General features: G+C 35.6%; 1 protein-coding gene across 1 annotated transcript in view; it reads left to right on the forward strand.

Annotated features, from left to right (window-relative positions):
* LOC106880027 (solute carrier organic anion transporter family member 5A1) overlaps positions 1–21,675 on the forward strand; it is a 159,714-nt gene that overhangs the window by 97,681 nt on the left and 40,358 nt on the right. Inside the window, exon 2 of the mRNA XM_014929828.2 lies at positions 8,238–9,269. Coding sequence (XP_014785314.1) covers positions 8,357–9,269 — 913 coding nt within the window. The 5' untranslated portion in view covers positions 8,238–8,356. The remainder of the gene's footprint in view (positions 1–8,237; positions 9,270–21,675) is intronic.

The raw sequence follows: 21,675 nt of genomic DNA on the forward strand, positions 1-21,675 counted from the left end.
TGTATGTGTGTGTATGTATGTATGTGTATGTATGTATGTATGTGTATGTATGTATGTGTATGTATGTATGTGTATGTATGTATGTGTATGTATGTATGTGTATATATGTATGTATGTATGTATGTGTATATATATATGTATGCATATATATATATGTGTATGTATGTATACATGTATGTATATATGTATGTATGTGTATATATGTATTTGTATATATATGTATGTATGTGTATATATATATATATATTATATATATGTATGTATGTGTATATATGTATTTGTATATATATGTATGTATGTGTATATATATATATATATATATATATATGTGTGTGTGTGTGTGTATATGTGTAATGTATATGTAAATAAAAAATACACATTAAGTGCAGGACATTACCAATAAGAGAACAATACACAATAAGGACAATACATCGAATGAAAACTAAGTAAATGCTTCTTTTGGTATTTTGTCCCCGTACTTGTCTCTCATTATTCTTTACTTGTTGTTGATATCCTGTTTTTGTGTATTGTTTGGTATTTCGTCCTGTACTTATCTCTTGTGTGTTTAAGTGTTTTGCGCTCGTTGATGATGTCCTGTACTTGATGTGTACTTTTATTTATTTATAATCAAACACAGCGCAACCTTGTCCACAGGAAGTTCTTGCATTTATATTATATAGATATGTATGGTGTACGTGCGGGTGACACGTAAAAGCACCCACTACACTCTCTGAGTGGTTGGCGTTAGGAAGGGCATCCAGCTGTAGAAACTCTGCCAAATTAGATTGGAGCCTGGTGTAGCCATCCGGTTGCACCAGTCCTCAGTCAAATCGTCCAACCCATGCTAGCATGGAAAGCGGACGTTAAACGATGATGATGATGATGATGATGTATGTATATATATGTGTATAGTACATCACTTAAGCTTAGTACTATAATGTACTTAGATTTTCAATCTCTCAGGATTATATTTTAATTCAGAATACTAAGTCATCCAATTGATATAATAACGAAGTTATCTTCTTAACTGAGATGTGTTCTCATTAGTTGCTTTTATGAACATTAAATATTCACTGTTTCGTTTGACAATTATTTCAGAAATGACAGATTTAATATATCATTGGACTTATAGCTCTTAAGCCTGCCCAACTCTAATTGTCTAAAACTGTCTGACTAATTAAGATCTTGTTAACTATTCATGTACGATGTCCTGTAATTTACTATTAAGAAAAGAGATCTTAATGAAAAATTAGAATCTAAATAATTGCTTAATTAAAGTTAGGAATACATAGCTGTGAGAGTAAAAATATGGGAAGTTGTATCATTCGTGACTTTCCCAAAGGTTCTGTCTTCACCTAGTGCAGTGATTCTCAACTACGGTCCATATGACCATTGGGTGTCGATAGAAGATTTTGTTAAAACTTCATGTGCATTAAATTGTTTATATTATTTACATTATTTACATTCAACGGATATTTGTCCTCATCTTGTTTGTTGTTAACACAACGTTTTGGCTGATATACCCTCCAGCCTTCTTGGGGAAATTTCGGACCTGAGTTCTCATTCCTAAGGTATTTTTCGATGTTATTCTTCTTCTTATTATTGTTGTTTAGGTCACTGCTTGGAATCGAACTCAGAATCTTGGGGTTTGGAGCCTGCACGCTTAACCACTACACCATATGCCCATAGGCAATTATGGAGTGAATTTTAGGGCTTATAAATCTAATATTTTTCTATCCTTTCTTAATACCGGTTCCCATATGCTGCTCATATCTGCACTTGGTCTGCTTAGGAGGTTGTTGTGTCCTAGCATATGTGCTGCTTCTTTTAGTTTTCGTATTTTCCAGTGATGTTGTCTATTATTTTAAGTCCACACCACTTGGGGAGGCGGTCTCCATTTTTCCATACGCGATCAGCTATACCTGATTTATCAATATCTCCTTGTGCCACAGCTTTGTGATGTTCGTCTACACTTATTTTGAGGGGACAGCATGTTTCACCTTTGTATAACCTACCACAGCTGCATGGGATGGAGTACAAGCAGTCTTTGGTCATATTCTCTTCTATTGGTGGTTTTACTCAAAGGAGATATTTGCGAAGTGTTGTATTACTCTTGAATACTGCCCTGATGTCATATGGACTGCATATCTTTTGTATCTTTTTGGAGAGGCCTTTCACATAGGGTAGACAGACTGTGGACAGTTTATTGGCCTCATCCTCTCTCTTCTTCATAATTGGAGTGGATAGTATACTTTTGGGATAGTTGTTGCTTAACAGATCGTTATTGAGCTTGATTTTTATTATAGGCTTTTTTAGTGTATTTACTTTTTTAATTTTTCTATATGTGATTGTGGATTTTCATGGATGAATTCAATAATTGTGGGTTTTTTCTCTAAATTATATATTTATATATGTATGTGTATATATATATATGTATGTGTATATGTATGTGTATATGTATATGTGTATATATATATATATATATATAGATATATATATATATATATATGTGTGTATATATATATGTATATATATATATATATATGTGTACACAGACAGTTATTCAATTACAGCCAAACTGTGTATTTGCCAGTTGTATAGGCTTTAATAGTAGTTTAGTTTCCTTGGTTCTACAACCCTGTGTAAGTAGTGATAAATGGAAAAGTGATATAAGCATTTATAACATTATTGAGAATTGCTAATAGGTAATAATTTACATATAGTAAGTCAATTTATTAAATCAATACTTATGCTGTGCATTTCTAGCATTTTGTGAAAATATGTCTCAGAGTTTATTACTGTGTTATTGATATGGTATTTCTATATGAGGAATAAAAATCTGTTAATGTGACATGAATCTTTTAGCAAAATAGAATTAACTGGAGAATGACATAATCTATTGAGTCATATGAGTGAGATTATAATTTCAAAGCTCTGATTTTATGGATGTTGGTAAACTTAGTGAACCAAATGTATTAGTTATGGTTGCATTATTGATTTCTTTTCTTGGAATAGAATCAGGAAATGCATTTGGATGATTAAAAAGCCAGTATATTACTGGTATTTATTGGAAATGGAAAGTGAAATCAACTTGGTAAGATTTTTAGATTCAAATCAAGAGAACTGAAGTTAAATAATGCAAGGAATTTTAATCTGATGTTTCACATTATCTGAATGTCTTCACAACACATTTTAACGTGTGGTCTAAAGTCTCCTTTGGTTTTACTCCGGAATCTTGCATACCATTGTATAATAGATGTTGTGAATTCACTCATGGAAATAATATAAGAAATGAACTTTAAAAATAACGGTGGGATTTTATTCCTCTGTTAAGTAGTACAGTGAACCAAGTAAAATTATTACAAATTCTGATCATTTGGATAATTCAGCTCGGATCATCATTGGTTACATATGCTCCATTATGTTAATTTTGATTTGGTGAATAATGGTAGGACAACATGACTCACCTTCAGGAAAATCACTCACCCACTGGACTTGATAATTTCTTACATGAATTTGTAGAAAAAATAGTAGGCTCTAGAGCTCGTACTGATTAGTTGTTTGAGAATGTATTATGCGCAACATGATTGCCTCTTCAATCCAAATCCTGCACAATACTCAACCAATGAAAACACAGGACTCAATGTTCAAAACAAACATGATAGGTAAAGTGACCAATCAGTACAGATTAACACGCCGTGCCTATATCAGTTTGATGTATTCAATATACCATAATCGAAAGACTGAGACCTCTGGAGATATGCTGTGATAAGACCCGGCAAGTAAAGTGTGATCACAGCTGTAGCCTACACCAGTGTCACATGACCAGCTCATTTGAAAAGTACCTTTGGACGACATTCTGTGCTTGAGGTGACCTACTGAGTCAAATAAATTCAAAAATCAAAATCACAATCAAATGGAATTGTAGTTGTGGCCGATGCCATTGCTGCCTGACTGGCTCCTGTGCTGGTGGAATGCAATAAGCACCATGTATGCGTGGGTCGTTGCCAGTGCCACCTGACTGGCTCTCCATACCGGTAGCACAAAAAAAGCACCATCCAAACATGGCCGATGCCAGTGCTGCCTGACTGGCTCCCGTGCTGGTGGCACGTAAAAAGCACCCACTACACTCTCGGAGTGGTTGGCCTTAGGAAGGGCATCCAGCTGTAGAAACACTGCCAGATCAGATTGGAGCCTGGTGCTGCATCCTGGCTTGCCAGTCCCCAGTCAAACCATTCAACCCATGCCAGCATGGAAAACGGATGTTAAATGATGATGATGATGCTGAAATTGGTCTCGCTACACCTCTAAATATCCTTCCCACCTGTCACAAGGATGTGGCTTATTTTCTGTTACTGGCTTTGTACTGTTGCCACAGCTGAGAGATGGTGTAGTCCATATAGGTACTGTAAGATAGGTACAGCTCATTGTTGTTACTGTTGTTTAGCCCCCAAGTTGTCCCTGATCTACAGACCTGTACCCACAGGCATTCTGACTATCTCATCCTTTTTTCAGGCAAATGCATTTTTTAAGATAGCAGAAAATGTTTTGAGGGAGAGGTAGGTTCTATTTCTAAGTAAACAAAGTGACAACATAGCACCAGTGGCTGCACTTTACAATTAAAGAAGACCTCATCTCTGCAAATGTGGGACATAAGTATTACCCCATCCTCTCTTTGCTTTCGTATATTTTATTACCACCACCACCACCACCACCACCACCACCACACTGTTTATTTAATATGAGTTAATGACATTCTAAATGTTGTAAGGTTAGAAAACAAATTAATGTTTGAAAATAGATTCTTGATTATGTGTCCTATTTTTCCTTAGAGACGTCTTAGGTTAAAATTTAATAAGACAATATGTCAAGTAAAACCTTATCAGTTTTAGATCTGCAACTTTGACTAAGTTAATTGGCCAACATGCTATCAGCTGAAAAGTTAGATATTGGTAACCCACTATTCATATTAATTGCTGGTATGGACACTGTGTTTCATTTTGCAACTATAATATACTATCATGTATATATCAAGTTTATAAGTTGATACTATGTCTATTATTATGTTAGCAGTGCATTGTTTTCATTTTAAGTGTATTACTTTAGATTTCCTATAGAATTTAGAACCAGCACCAAAAGTTACAACATTTTGCATATTACTCTTACTCTTTTCAGTCATTTGACTGTGGCCATGCTGGAGCACCGCCTTTAGTCGAGCAAATCGACCCCAGGACTTATTCTTTGGAAGCCTAGTACTTATTCTATCAGTCTCTTTTGCCGAACCGCTAAGTTATGGTGATGTAAACACACCACCATCGGTTGTCAAGCGATGGTGGGGGGACAAACACACATACATATATATATATATATATATATATATATATATATATATATATATATATATATATATATATATATTTACGATGGGCTTCTTTCAGTTTCTGTCTACCAAATCCACTTACAAGGCTTTGGTCAGCCCTAGGCTATAGTAGAAGACACTTGCATGCAGCGGGACTGAACCTGGAACCATGTGGTTGGTAAGCAAGCTACTTACCACACAGCCACTCCTGCACCTATGAATACATCTTTGTAAAAAAAATGCAATTGAAGAGCGTGAAACAGGTAATGGGTGTATATGCATATTTCAGGAGTTATTGCTCCTTCTTCAGTGCCATATCAAACATCAATTGCATTGTTTACAGAAGCATATTCATAAACAAAATGTAATTTTCTATGCTGGCACTAAGTCCTGTACAAAATCTGTAGAGATACATTTAAAACCAATATTTATAATGTCTTCATAGGTTAGGGATTTCACCCTCAACTGACTTAAGTAGTAGGTGGAGCTTTCTAGGTCAAACCTTCCTATAGACATGGTTGTGAGAACCAATATGCTATCCCAGTGTATACTCTCCTAAATCACATGTAGGTGGAATCCTCATCAATTTAGTGCCCATTTTTCCGGGTTTGTATGGATTAGATGTTTATTGAGGCAAATTTTCTATAACTGGATGTTCTTCCTGTTGCCAGCACTCACTTTTTCCCAAACTATCTATCTATCTTTGTGTGTGTTCGTGTGTCTGTCTGTCTGTTGATCTATGTATGTATCTAGCTATCCACCCACTCAATGCACATACACACATGATGGCCTTCTTTTCAGTTTCCACTCCTCACAAGACTTTGGTTGGCCGTTGGGTATAGTAGATGACACTTATGTAAGTTACCATGCAGTGGGATCGAAATCAAAGCTATGTGGTTGGAAAGCAAACTTCTTATCACACACCTGCCCCTATCAGTGATATAATCAAATGAGTTTTAGAATGTTACACACTTAATCAGTTAGGGAACAAGAAGCAGAAGATTAAAGAGGATATAGTGGATCAAATCTCACTGATCTACTGAGCCAGTGCATTCCTTTCTTGCTTAGATTAATGCCATGAATTATTTGGTTCCTTTTGATATTGGTTCTCTATTAATCATCATCATCATCATCATCATCGTTTAACGTCCGCTTTCCATGCTAGCATGGGTTGAACGATTTAACTGAAGACTGGTGAACCAGATGGCTACACCAGGCACCAATCTGATCTGGCAGAGTTTCTACAGCTGGATGCCCTTCCTAACGTCAACCACTCCGAGAGTGTAGTGGGTGCTTTTATGTGCCACCGGCACGAAGGCCAGTCAGGAGGTACTGGCAACGGCCACACACGAAATGGTGTATTTTACGTGCCACCTGCACAGAAGCCAGTCCAGCAGTACTGGCAACGAACTTGCTTGAATTTTTTTTCCCGTGCCAGAAAGACGACTTCCACTGTCACAAGTGCCACTCACAGTTCAATCATTTCAAATCAGTGACTTGGTTTGTTTACCGCAGTTTTTTTTCTTTCTTTTTTTTGTTTTACATTGTCGAAAAGTCATTTTAGATATCTAAAAATCTACAAAATCTTTTATATTTATTTTATATTATTTTCAAGGAAATAAATGGAAAGCAAATGTTTCTTTTTCTTTTTCTCCCAACTAAAGTGGCTTTTCCATGATATAATTGCTTCAGTTTTAACACAAGGCATCATATCAAATCACTTCATAGGCAAGTACAACTCATGATACATAAAAGATAAGAGATATATATCTTTTATCTGTTTTAGTCATCAGACTGTGACCATGCTGGGGCAACATCTTGAATTATTTTAGCTGAATGAATCGCCTCCAGTACTTTTTTTAAGTCTGGTATTTATTCTATTTGTTTCTTTTGCTGAACTGCTAAGTTACGAGGACATAAATACAACCATCAGCTGTCAAGTGGTGGTGATGGGGGACATACAAATACACACACACACACACACACACACACACACACACACACACACACACACATATACAACAGGCTTCTTTCAGTTTCCACCTACAAATCCACTCAAGGCTTTGGTTGGTCCAAGGCTATAGTAGAAGACACTTACCCAAGGTGCCATGCAGTGGGACTGAACCTGAAACCATGTGGTTGGGAAGCAAATGTCTTACCACACAGCTATGCCTGTGCATATATATGTATATTTACTATAGTCCAAGATGTTATCGTGAAGCGCATCTGCATATTCCAGTAATCGAATGTATAGTTGTAGTTTCATTTTAAATGAGAAAATCATAAATATAAGTTGAGATTCTTGGTGATAACGTATGCAAAGTAAGTATTGAAACAAAGTCTGGCATATGTGCTACCATTGAAATGGTAGCACATTTTGTTTGTGTGTGTGTATGCAAAGAGAGATTTATGTATTTATCTGATTCATGCTACCATAATAAAATGAATGTTATATACATGTGTATGTAGATGTATGCATACTGGTATAAGTATATGTATTGGCTGTTGATTTTCTCCTTATTCCCAAAATATCTAAACAACAGCAATGTTTTTCATTCTCAGCCATGTCTCTCAATTATTTTGTCCCATCTCTTGTGCATTGCACAGTCTTTCAATCACTGCTCAGTCTTACTTTCAACTCTCATTTTTACTTGTCTATTAGCTCTCTGATAACTGCTACAAGTTTTATGGTTGTCTTGTAATGATTAACAGCTATATGATATGCAAATTAATAAACAATTTGTCTATGTACTGGCACAGAAATTACTTCTGATTTGTGTTGACTAATCCCCTACTGAAGATGTTTTAATTTAACATATTTTGACATGTGGTAAATAGTGAATTTCTGAAATCCATATTTCTGTTTCTCTAATTTCAGGTGTGTTGCTGTGGTCAGAATGTCAAAAGAAGTCCTTTGGAATATATCAACAGTCTTTGCCAGCAGCTGTCATTTTTGTTGAATACCCCTTAACATCTCTGTGATGTGCTCTGCTCAATATGAGTGACAACTATGATTGCATGGAAGTATCCATGTCTGCATCATCTAATACCACTTTGGAGTACTGTGATGATCTCTATGATGAGGCCGGGACCAACTCAGCTGTACTGTATGCCATGTCGGCTGCTGACAGCACAGCACAGAATCAGGAGACTTGCAAAAAGAAGAATCCTCAGAAAAGATCCTTGTCAAAAGGAATGAAACTGTTATCTCCCTCTAGCCTTGATACCTCAACCAGTGGATACTCCATTAGTAGCAATGTACCATTTCTTAAAGGTCGGACTGAGAAAGATGAATATGTACGTTGTGCTGTGAATGCAGCCAATATTGGTGAAGATGATGAGAGAGAATGTGGTTTGGGAGGATTTCGGCCCGAATGCCTCAATGTTTGTGCAAATATTAGATCTTTTGTTTTCTTTATGTGCCTATTGTTAGTTGTTACTGGCTCTTTATCGACAGGTTATTTGAACAGTGTTATAACAACTATTGAGAAACGATTTGAAATTGGAAGTTCAATTTCAGGACTAATTGCTGCTTCTTATGAATTCGGGTCTCTTGTGGCAGTGATTTTTGTCAGCTACCTTGGCAGTCGAAGACACATTCCAAAATGGATTGGTGTTGGAGTTGTGTTCATGGGATTTGGAGCTATTTTTTTCTCAATGCCTCATATCATAGCTGAAAAATATACTTTAAAAGACAAGATCATTAACAGTACCAAAGAAAACATCTGCCGATCAGTTGCAGGTGGAGCTGGTAACCGCTGTATTGATAAAAATTCTGGGAACTGGAAATATGTCTTAATATTAATAATATCGCAAGTGCTCATTGGTACTGGAGGAACACCAATACTTACTCTTGGAACTACATATGTTGATGATCACGTGACCAAAGAAAAAGCTCCATTATATCTCGGTAAGCTTTCATATTCTACTTTGATTTTATTCTACATGTTTTGAGTAGGCATTTGAAAAATAAAAGTTTCCTTTTTATTACTATTTTTCAATAAGGTATGTAAATTATTATTTAAGAAAAATATTTAATATTATGTTTTAATCAGACATATCTAAAAATTCTTATTGTTCATAATATCATGGGTCTTTTAAATTTTGCTTTTCTGTTCTTCAACCTCAAAAAGATGGGTCAATAAGCCAAAAATTTTCTAGAGTAAATAGGCCTCACAATCTGATCTAGTATTCTGATGCGATTGCAAAGACACTTAATTGAAATTGAAACCATAGTTTCAATGGCTGGATGTCCTTCCTAACACCAACTACTTTTCAGTGAACTGGGTGTTTTCTATGTGGTGTCAATACCAGTGTCTTTTATGTGGCACAAGCATGTTTACACCACTAGTGCTGCTTTTAATTTGTTATTGAATATATATATATATATATATTGAATATATATATATGTATGTATCTATCTATCTGTGTTTGATCCTCCATCACTGCTTGACAACCAGTGTTGGTGTATTTACGTCCTTGTATAGCGGTTCAACAAAGGAGACCAATGGAAGAAGCACCAGTCTGAAAAAAAACCAAAGTACTGGGGTTGATTCATTCAACTAATAATTCTTAAAAGTGGTGCCCCAGCATGGCCACAGTCGAATGACTGAAACCGGTAAAAGATAAAAGAAATTATTTTTATGCATTTATTATTTTTTTTCTTTTGCTTCAACTGTAAGCTACTTATAGCTTCTGTTTCATTGTGGATGGGTCTCTTCAGTATAGTGTAATGAAAAAATGGACATCAGTATCTATTAGTTATATTGCAGAGGCTGGAGAGATAGAAAAGCTATATAATCAAAACATTTCACTGGAAGGAAGTCATTGTTGACCATGTTGTTCATAGTTCATTAATTGGAGAGAGAGAGAGAGAGAGAGAGAGAAAGAGAAAGAGAAAGAAAGAGAAGTCAGTAGAAACTTATTGAAATATTCAGAATAGTCCCACTTTCCCTGATACAGTTATTTTTGCAATAATAACTGCAGCTATATCAGAGATCTTCTGCACTTGACCCATTATGAGGAGAGAATGTTTATTAGAAAGACTTGTATTATATTAACACTAAGAGGGATGGCTAGAATGCAGGAATGGCTTTGTAGTGGACAGATATAGCTATACAGTTGAGTTTATTCCCCAACCACTTGGTTTTAGTTCAATCCCACTGCATGGTACTTTGGCAAGAGTCTTCTGCCATAGCCCCAAGCTGTCCAAACTTCGTGAGTGGATATGGTTGATGGAAACTAAATCCCATTGTGTGTGTGTGTGTGTGTATATATGCACATGTGTATATATATATATATATATATATATATATATATATATATATATATATATATATATATAGTATGTGTGTAGGTAGGTAGGTATGGTTATGTGAATGAGAAGTTTGTTTCCCAACCACATGGTTCTGTGTTCAGTCACACTATGACACCTTGTGAATCAATTTGGTAGACAGGAGCTACATACATACATACATGTGTGTGTGTGTGTGTGTGTGATTGTGTTTTCATATCTTGGCATTGTGAGTGTTACTGACATACAAACAGTATCATTCATTTCCATTACTCTGTGAAAAACATGCCTTGCAGAAATATTACCTGGCTTGAAAATAGGTGAAAGGTTGTGACAGGAAGGGCATCTGGCTTTAGAAAAATTTGCCTCAACAAACTGTGTCTGAGTGGATATTAGAACAATGATGTATATGCATGTACTCATGTGAGTTTTATTTCCTTTGCCTTCTTGTTGTTTGCATGATGGTTGTGAACAGTGGCCTTGCTGATTGCAGTTCTGAAAAATCATGACCGTGCTTCTTGATAGGTTATGAAATGTTGCATGAGTTTTGTAAAGAAAAAGGCTCAGTCATAAGGTGTCATTTGTTTCCTGTTATCCATGTAACCATGTCCAGGTTGTTGTTTAATAGACTAGGAGAATATAATTACCTCACTTTGAAACAAGTGAGCTTTGATGATAGTAAGGGCATCTGGCTATAGAAAATGGTATTTCAATGTACTTTTGTCTGACCAATTTAATTGTAGAAAATAGATGGTAAGATGATGTTAATGATGTATATTAAATTGTAAACAGTGTTACTGATAACTTATCCACTTACCTCTGTTCACATTGTCCTTTAAGGGGTCACCTGGGCATCTCATTGCCACTCTCTAGTTCTTTGCATCTGATAATTTTTCTTTTATCTTTCCCCTCTTCTACTAAAATGTGAGTAACCATGCAGATCCTCTACAAAAAGCTGTTCTAACCACCCATTTATTATAGTTTAATTTCCTAGCATAAAACCAATCCCTACCTTCCCTAGACTTCGTAGTCCCCAATCCCTACCATCCCTTGGGTTTGTAGTCCTGTGATCTGCATGGCAACTTCAATAGTGCAGGTGACATATAAAATGCACCAAGTACGTGCTGTAAAGTGGTTGGTATTAGGAACGGAATCTAATTGTAGAAACCCTGCTATGGTCGACACAGTGCAGTCCTTGGATCTGTCGGATCCTGTCAAACTGTCCAACCCTTGGCAGCATGAGACATGGATGTTAAATGATGATGATGATCTTTCAAGGAAAGGTATTCAAATATTTTTAGTGCTATGAATGATTTGCAGGTAATATGATATTGTATTTATCAATTCTCCTGACAATTTTTTATCTAGAGCATTACTGTATATTGTGAAAATTAGTTTAAACTGACTGTGGCAATAATGGGTTTATATATAGAGTAGAATTTAAGTTAAAACCATTCACAGATGAAAAAAAAAAGAAATCACCAGCAGTAAAAGTTTACAAATACTTTTTATTTGCAAGTAATTATAAAATTATCTATAATATGTATTCATCTAACCCATGCTAGCAGGGAAAAAATAAATGCAAAGCAAATGAATGAACAAATGATTCAACTTAAAGTCATGAGATATAACGATCTATTTACATAAAATGTAACTATATATTTTTCAAATATCTTAAAATTATTCAATAACAATCCTCTGTTGAAATATTCTCTTTATGCATCATATATTAAATGATAAAACTGCCATATTTCAACAAACATAAATGCATTTAATCTCTGTTGATCAAAGATTTTCAATTCACTGAATCACATATGTGAGACTCTACCATATAAATACATTTAGATTTAAAACATTTTGATATCAAAATTAATAGCATTAAAGCTGGTTCTCAATTTTTTTCTTTTTCTGTATTTCTTGGATAATAGCAAACCTGAAACAAATATTCTCTCTGTCTATGAGATATCCTATTTCTTCTCAATTATATTTTTTTGATAAAAGCAATTTATTTTTAATTTAATGTACTGGAATTTTCATGTTATCAGTAAAATATAAGTGGATTGCAGAGTACCGAAAGCATGAGTTCCACTGGGTTGGACATATTGTAAAGTTCACAGACAACAGGTGGATCTGTGCAGTTGCTGAGTGGTATCCAAGAGATTAGAAAAGGCTATGTGGAAGGTCTCTGCAACTACTGTAAGATGATCTCGTCAAGCAATTTGGGTCATGATGGAAAAGAATAGTGCAATCAAGATAGAACTGGAAATGCATTATGACCAGAAGTGTATAACAGCATCAGATGGTCTGGTCGATACTGTAATAAGTGGAAAAAGTCTAACACTTGAACCCAACCCTGACATGCTAATGATTCTGCCAGCTTGCTGCCTCAGTAATAAATAATATTACCAAATTCTAACTCACATGGGCATGTTTACAAAGTCAGGAAACAGCACAGCTCCCATGACTTTCAGAAACATTTTTTCACACTCAGAGTTGCTGAAGCATGGAACAAACTACCTTGTTAGTTGCTGAGACATCACATCCTTTAAAACCTCCATGCTCCCTGAAATTCACCAACACTACACCTGATAGCACCCCCACCTCTGTACACATGCACACATGTACATGCTCAAATCAAGTGGTCCTGGTTCATTTTGGACATTACTCTTACTATGGCAGCTTTCAAAGAATCTTTGGTGTTATGGGCATGTTCATTGACTTCTCTCTCTCTCCACAATGCTTCACATGTAATAGTCCAATGGATTGAGATCTGAGGAATTAGGAAGCCAAATGTATGAAGTTATGTGATCATGAAAATTTTCAGCCATCTATTCCTGTGTTACTAGAGCCATGTGCGATAGTGCAGAGTCTTACTGAAACACATATGGCCCTCCATTGCATACACTGTCTATCCAGGGCTTAATCATTTCCAGGACCTCAATGTAGGTGGCAGAGTTAACTCTAAGGCCTTGTGGAAAGAAGTAAGGAGGCATCACATGTCCCACATTGCTGACAACTCTTAAAACCATGAAGTTCTTGTCAAAAGATTTCTTGGGGTGAGGCTAAAATTTGTTTGTTGCACATGAGTGCTCAATTTCTGTTTTTTAGACTTCAACAACATCAATATTTGAATTGCAGCTATGTGCAGTTCAAGTTTTTGCAGCAGTTGCAGTTAATGATTATTTGCAGTACATTATCATTATCATCATTCAACATCGATTTTCCATTCTGGCATGGGTTGGACAGTTTGAAAGAAGCTAGAAAGCTGGAGAGCCTCACCAGGTTCCGACTGTCTTCCTTTGGCATTGTTTCTACGGTTGGATATCCTTCCTAACACCAACTGTTTTACAGAGTGTACTGGGTGCTTTTTACATGGCACCAACACAAGTGCTTTCTATGTGGCACTAGCACAGGTGATTATTATGTGGCACCAACACAGGTGCTTATTATGTGGAACCAGCACAGGTGCTTTCTATATGGCATCAGCATGGAATACAGGAATTAAAAAAAGAGTAACAAAAAATTATTAGTTTCCAGAAATGAGACAGGATGGAAAAAGGTTTAGAACTTCAACAATAACTGAACTGCTTGAAGAGCAAAACATCTTGATGAAATCTATCCTTCTCTGAGTTACAAGGAGAAAAAGAATGAGAAATGATACATCCTAGGATTGAAGCTATGCTGCAAACTCAGTTTTCTGGGAACTGGCTGCAATGTCACTGTCTCTAGATTTTGTGATTGTGAGTCTTCTTTCTCTTAAAAGAACATCCTGGTATTGTGGGTCAGTTTTTCCATAAAAGGAATTGAATTTGAGCAGAGTAAATTACTAAATATATTTTGTCAAGTTCCCACACAGCACAGAGATTAGTAATAACTGGGAATTTATACTATCTTGTAGTATAACAAAATATTTAGAAGTGAACGCAGTGGAATTGAAACTGAAAAACATGTGGTTGTAAAGTGAAATTTTAACACACACACATGCACATGCATACATTTTATGGCTATGCCAGTGACTCAAATGCCTGCAGTTTGTTCCAGGGTACTTATGAAGCTAGATTTTTACAAGGGCTTTGACATAGTATGCTTTCTCACCTTCCCCATCCTCCTCCCTCCCTCCCTCCCTCCCTCCTCCTTGTCTCTCTTTTCCATGCCATAGCACTTGTTAAACTAAAATTTTCACAAGTACTTTGAGGCATACTGTAGGCCCTTATGTTATTGGCATAAGCTTGAAGTGTGTGTATGTTTGAGTGCATGTTCTTATTATGCATGTATCTCAGATGTCATCAAGTACAAAAACTGTAATTTTTCAATAATAGGCTAATTGCTAAGATTTTATACACTTACTGTATTTTGGAACTACAAACTGAACATTTGTTTGATGTTATCCAAACGTGTGTTTATATCAGTCCACACATTTAAGATAAATTATGGTGATGTGTCAACATAATCGGCAGACATTTATCACATTACCTGTGTAAAACGAGATGACTTATCACCTATAAGGAATCCCCTTCACAGGGGATGTAAATTTAGTCTTTTATTGGTTGCTAGGATTTTATTACATGTTTGCTGCACACATGCACGCACCTGTGTATGTCTGTCTGTTTGTCACAATGAGCCAAAGAACATGGAAATATCAGTGACAATCAATGAAAACAAGGAATAATTCTTAATCCCAAACTTGACTCCTGACAGTCTATTCAGCTTCACTTCTCTCCCTCCTCCTCTTGCCTCCCTCTCTTGTCCATGCCCCAGCATGGTCCCAGTCAAATGACTGAAACAAGTAAAAGTTAAATGATAAATTGATTTATGTTTGAAATTTAGTTACAAAACTAGTCAGAATTCACAAATATTTTAGAATTTAATTGACATACATAGGCTTGTATTTTAGAAACAATAATGAAAGGGTTTAAATTCTTAAACAGAGAATAGTGTGATTTCATTATTATATGAACACATCAGACTTTAATATTCCTTGATATGTTGACAGGTGATGAAGAATTACAAATATCAGGCAAAAACTGGGTTAGAATTTTTTTTTTTTTTTGAAGCTCTGCCAAAATTGAGGCATGTTGTATATATTCATATGCTTTCAAGCTGTCAATTACGGGACCCCCTCCCCCACATCATTAAAAGTTTAAAAGGCACATGAAGCACAACATTAGTTTTGGTGGGGCCTTTGAAATCAAAACTTAAAAAGCCCTTTTTTTGGCTGATATTTGTAGTCACCCCTCCCACACAAAACTATTGTGTGTGTGGGGGGGGGGGGCACATGTGATACTAAAATGTTGCTCAGAATACTAATCATAATAAAGATGATTATTATACTTGCTGATCATCTTCTTGGGTGTTTTTTTTTCCCTTTAACTTAAATCCTTCTGCATAAAAAATATTTTGATTTCAAATTTTGACACAAAGCCAGCAATTTCGGGGGAAGGGGTAAGTTGATTACATTGACCCCAATGCTCAGCTGATACTTATATTGACCCCAAAAGGATGTAAGGTAAAGTGGACCTTGGCAGAATTTGAACTCAGACCATGAAGACAGATTGTTCCCAGCATGCTAATGATTCTACCAGCTCACTGCCTTATCTGTATAAAACGAATATTGCTGTTGATTCTAAGCTCACACCTCACTTTATGGTGCAAAATAGTGATGAAAACCAAATGTTGGTGTCAGAATTTAGAACAATAGTGAGACCATTAACAAGGTAAATAAATGAATAAGCTATGAACAGAATTAAAAAAGAACTATGAAGAAATTACAATAACAACAACAATAATAATAAAAGTTGAAGATAAAAATGTTGTTTTAGTTTAAACTTTCCTCATTACAGACTTGATATTTGGACAGGTCACAGTTGGATATAATAGCTGAAGGAAAATAATTAATACTTCATTATCATTCTAATTACACTAGTGAGACAAAAAGAAATGAGATGTTAATTAAAACGCGGAATACAATAGAGTCTGTGAGCTTGGATAAGTTCATATGTCTTGTGGAGAAAAGGATGCTAATATTTATTAATGTATATAATTTTTGCTAACGCTGACCATCATTAGTTTCCTTGGACATCGTTTTTTTTTTGTTTTTGTTTTGATATTTGTTGAATACAATAGATAAATTGTATTAGTTGCCTTATTTAATTAGTGTTGACTACTACTTCTATTACATCTGTGTTGTACCGTGAAATGTGTTCTGATAAATACTTGATAATATCCATCAACATCTGTAGCCAAATTAGAAAGGCTATCATATGTTATTGAGACATGAGTTGACATTGTTTCACATCGGATACAGCAACATAACTTTTTTACTTTAACTAGCAATTATTCGAATATGCTTACAATTAATCTCCAACCGTCTGGTTTAGCTGGTGTATTTAAGTATTTTAACAAAGATTTTTTTTTTCCTTCTTTTAACCTTGAGAATCAAATAACATTAGTTCATTCTTTGATATAAGTGGAAGTAACACTTCCTTTGTATGTCATTGAAGTACCAGTTTTTTTTATCTATATCTTTAATGTAAAACAGTTGAAAGAGTCTTTTTAATGGGGTCATACATTCGTGTATTTATGAGGCATAAATGTTGCATGGCCAAATGGTTAAGAGGTTTATTTTGCAATGAAGAGGCCTTTGGTTCAATACCACTGCATGGTATCTTAAGAAAGAATCTTTAACCTGAGCTTGAAACCAACCTGAGCTTTATGAGTGAAATTGAGTAGATGGATGCTGTGAGGAAGCTGTCTGATAGATTGTATCTAATTCAACAAGTCTTGCTTTGTTGTCATTGGATTGTGGCCATGCTGGGGGACCATCTTGAAGAGTTTAGTTGGACAAATCAACCCCAGTGCACACTTTTTAAAGTCTGGTACTTATACTTATTGTATCAATCATCTGGGTTACTGTGATGTCGACAAACCAACACTTTGATATCAAGTGGTGGTGGAGGACAAAAACATGCACACAAACACATATCTATACAAAGACTGGCTTCTTTCAATTTCCATCTATCAATTCACTCACAAGGTTGGCCCAAGGCTATATAGTAGAAGATACTTACCCAAGGTGTCATGCAGTGGGACTGAACCCAAAACCACATGGTTGGAAAGGAAACTTCTTAGCACACAGCCATACATCTTCCTGTAAAATAATTCTCAAAGAGAAACGGACTAAGATGCAGATCATGGTTCAGGAAAATTATACTCTTTGAATATCGACCCTGGTCAAGTCAATGACATTGGAATCAGTAGCCAAAATGTCAAGGATAGAAATGGACCTTTTTGGAATCATGTTGTGTTTGTGGATTGGTGTCACTGGCTTGTCTTCCTGTATTCCTGTGTATAGGTCTACAGCACTGGCTCCCAAATGGTGTTCTACAGCACAGTGTTTTTCCACTTTGCCTGGGAAATGCACCAATAATTATTCGTTTGATCTTCAATGTACCACAGAATCAAAAGACCGAGAACCACTGCGCTATAGGATTAGAAGCGATCGAAGTTAAACAACAACAAACAACAGTAGACAGCAAATATAGCAATACTATTGATTATTCTATTTCTAGGTGTGTATGTATAGGTGTATATATGTGTGTGTGAATATGCACATACATACTGACAAACCTATATACATATGCACACACACACACACACACACACATATATGTTTGTCAGTATGTATTTGTGCTCTTTTCAGTTTATGTATCTGTTGGTATATATCTTTGAGGACAATGTTTATGATTGTCTTTTATGAGTGTGTGACTTATTCTGTGTGTTTGAGCACAAGAATTAGTTCTGGCACTAATGTACATGCATTACAAACCTGTAACTGATACCACTCTGATACCTATGCCCACCTCAAAGAGAGAGAGAGAGATAGAGGTAGAACATCTTTTCATTTTTGAAACCCGAAGGCATAAAACAAAAAAAGATCAAAGGTCAACAATAAACCATAACTTATTTGGATGCATGACTTTAAAACATGTATTGGCAGTTTCATTTATGAAACTCTCTCACACTTAATTTACTTCTCTTTGTGAATGCTTTGTTTTGTTTATCAATTTTCCTTATCAGTTTAAAAATAACTTTATGAAATTTTGCTTTTTACTCCACTACTACATACACATGCATGCTCGCGCACACACACATACACCTAATGGTAATTTCAACATGAAGAAATATCATGTTTCATATCAATTAAATTTACTTAGAGCAAACCAAACAAAAATTCAAGTGTTCATATTAAATACGAGGTTTGGTCTCATTGCGGTAGAATGTGAAGTTGGGGAAATTGGTATGCATGGCACATGGCTTGTTAGATGTCTTATGGCAAGCTTGAATGACTTATAACATTATTTCTACTGATTTATTTTTATATTACAACACTCGAATTGTTTGTTCCATCATGACTTGTTCAAAAGCTAGCTTTTGCCACATGTCACCACATGGAAGATAGGTTTCACATAAAACGTGAGAATATGTATCCAGTCATGCAGAAAATATTCTGTGTGTATTATAAATAGCTACCATTTTTTCTGATATACAAATCAACATAGTGTTGTGAAACGTTCAGACATCATCATTATCTTTCCAAATCCTGTTGCGTTTCACATGGAATTTTTGGTCCTCTAAAATTGTCTTGAATGTATTGCCAAAGTAGCTACAATGAAGGCGGGCTCACTCCTTCATTTGAGGAGTTATCTCACACCTGAGACTATTCTTTATCTTTAGAAGTCCATCATTTGCCCCTGCATTGAGTACTGTTGTCACATATGGGCAGGAGCTCCTGCGGATTGTTTAACTCTGTTGGACTGCATTCAGCACCATATTTGTAACGTTATTAGTTTTAATCTATCTTCTAAATTGGATTCACTCTCTCATCGTCGTCATGTAGCTTCCTTGTCTCTTTTCTATAACTATTTCCCTGGACATTATTCAGCTGAGTTCTCTTCTTTGGTTTCTCCTTTAAGAACTTATCAGTGATCAACTAGACTTGCATCCAGTTCTCATCAGTATACTGTGCAACCTCCTAAGTGTCGTAAAGTACTTTACAGTACCAGTTTCTTCCCTTGCACTTCTGAACTTTGGAATTCCTTTCCCCAGTCTTGTTTTCCTCTTCAATATGACCTCTAGTCATTTAAGTCTAATGCACATCATCACCCCTTGACTTCTGTCTAGTGTCCATTTTATTCAAGTAGCTCTTACATTTTCAGTGGTGTAAGGACCTTCTAACAAGCAATTGCTTTAAAAACAAAAACAAAGTTGATCTAGTTCTATACTTAAGAGATGAGGAATTATGTGCATTATTTACATTCAACGGATATTTGTCCTCATCTTGTTTGTTGTTAACACAACATTTCGGCTGATATACCCTCCAGCCTTCTTCAGGTGTCTTGAGGAAATTTCGAACCTGGGTTCTCATTCCTAAGGTATTTTTTCAATGTTATTATTATTATTATTATTATTATTATTATTATTATTATTATTATTATTATTATTATTATTATTATTATTGTTCAGGTCATTGCTTGGAATTGAACTCGGAATCTTGGGGTTTAGTAGCCGGTGCTCTTAACCACTATGCTATAAGTGTGTGACTCTGAGAGCAGAATATGTTGAATAAAATCATGATTAACTGATCCACCTGTATTTTCTTTTATCCAAAACCAGAAACTTTTCAGCACCCTCCCCCTGTCTGTGCACATGCATACATCTGTGCATGCACACACACACACACACACACACACACTGTGGCTTATAGTATGTGTGTTGTGTAATGGGACTGAACTGAAACCCCATGGCTGAGAGGCAAGTTTCCGAATCACACAGCCACAGCTGAAGCAACATTGGATGACATAGTCCTAGATATACAATGTCGTTGTTGTTGGTGGCTTTATCTTGTATCCATGAATTTAGTTTCTTCTTTGCTAAACACTTCCTTTATGGCAATGGTGTTGATCACTAAGTAGACAAATTCTTGCATGGAAGAGTCGATGGTATTAACTTCATGGTAATGTTGGTGGAGGACAAGGTGATTTTGTCAAGCCTTTCTCTCAAGTCCAGTGGCTCTCTGTATTGTTTTGAGTTGGTCCTTGTACCTTTGAAGAGGACAACCCCATGGTCTTTACTCTGAAGTGAACATGCTGAATAAAACTTTGGCATGGAACAAAGTATGGAAAGCAAAAATGATGGAATGGTCTTTACTACAATAACACCAACATCACCAACAATAATCTGGTTTACAGTTTTCGCTTTATGGTACTTGTTCCAACCCTTTAACCATTCATCCACCCATTGCTGTAAAAAAAGGAAAAAAACAGCAATTATTATTACAAGGTATTTATAGATTAGTTATATTAGAAACTGTTCTCCAAGAGCAGAGAGATCAAAAGGCTTTGCCACATTTCATTTGTGATAGCTTTGATATTATGAATTTGGTTCATTCATTGCCTAAAACCTGATGTTGGGCAGGCAAAAATTCATTCCACCATCCATTGAATAATAGACAATCAATAGTCATAACAAAATTTATTGGTACATTAAATGATTGGAGTATTGATCTTAATTGTCTTAAAAACTCTGAATAGATGTGGCAAGCAACAAATAGTGCAGCAGAGCTATGTATATATATATATAAATATATATATAGTGTGTACATATGTGCATGCATGTGTTATATATGTATATATAGGCATGGGAGTGGTTGTGTGGTAAGAAGCTTGCTTCTCAACCATTGGGTTCAATCCCACTGCGTGGCACCTTAGGCAGGTGTCTTCTACTATAGTTTTGGGCCCACCAAAGCCTTGTGAGTAGATTTAGTAGGTGGAAACTGAAAGAAGCCCGTTGCATACATATGTATGTATTTGTGTGTCTGTATTTGTATCCCCACCGTCGTTTGACAACCAATGTTGATGTGTTTACGTCCCTGTAACTTAGCGGTTTGGTATATATATATATATATATAGATATAATGTATATGTATATGTATATATATATATATATATATATATATATATATATA

The sequence above is a fragment of the Octopus bimaculoides genome, chromosome 10 (genome assembly GCF_001194135.2).
Source record: "Octopus bimaculoides isolate UCB-OBI-ISO-001 chromosome 10, ASM119413v2, whole genome shotgun sequence".
Classification (NCBI taxonomy): domain Eukaryota; kingdom Metazoa; phylum Mollusca; class Cephalopoda; order Octopoda; family Octopodidae; genus Octopus; species Octopus bimaculoides.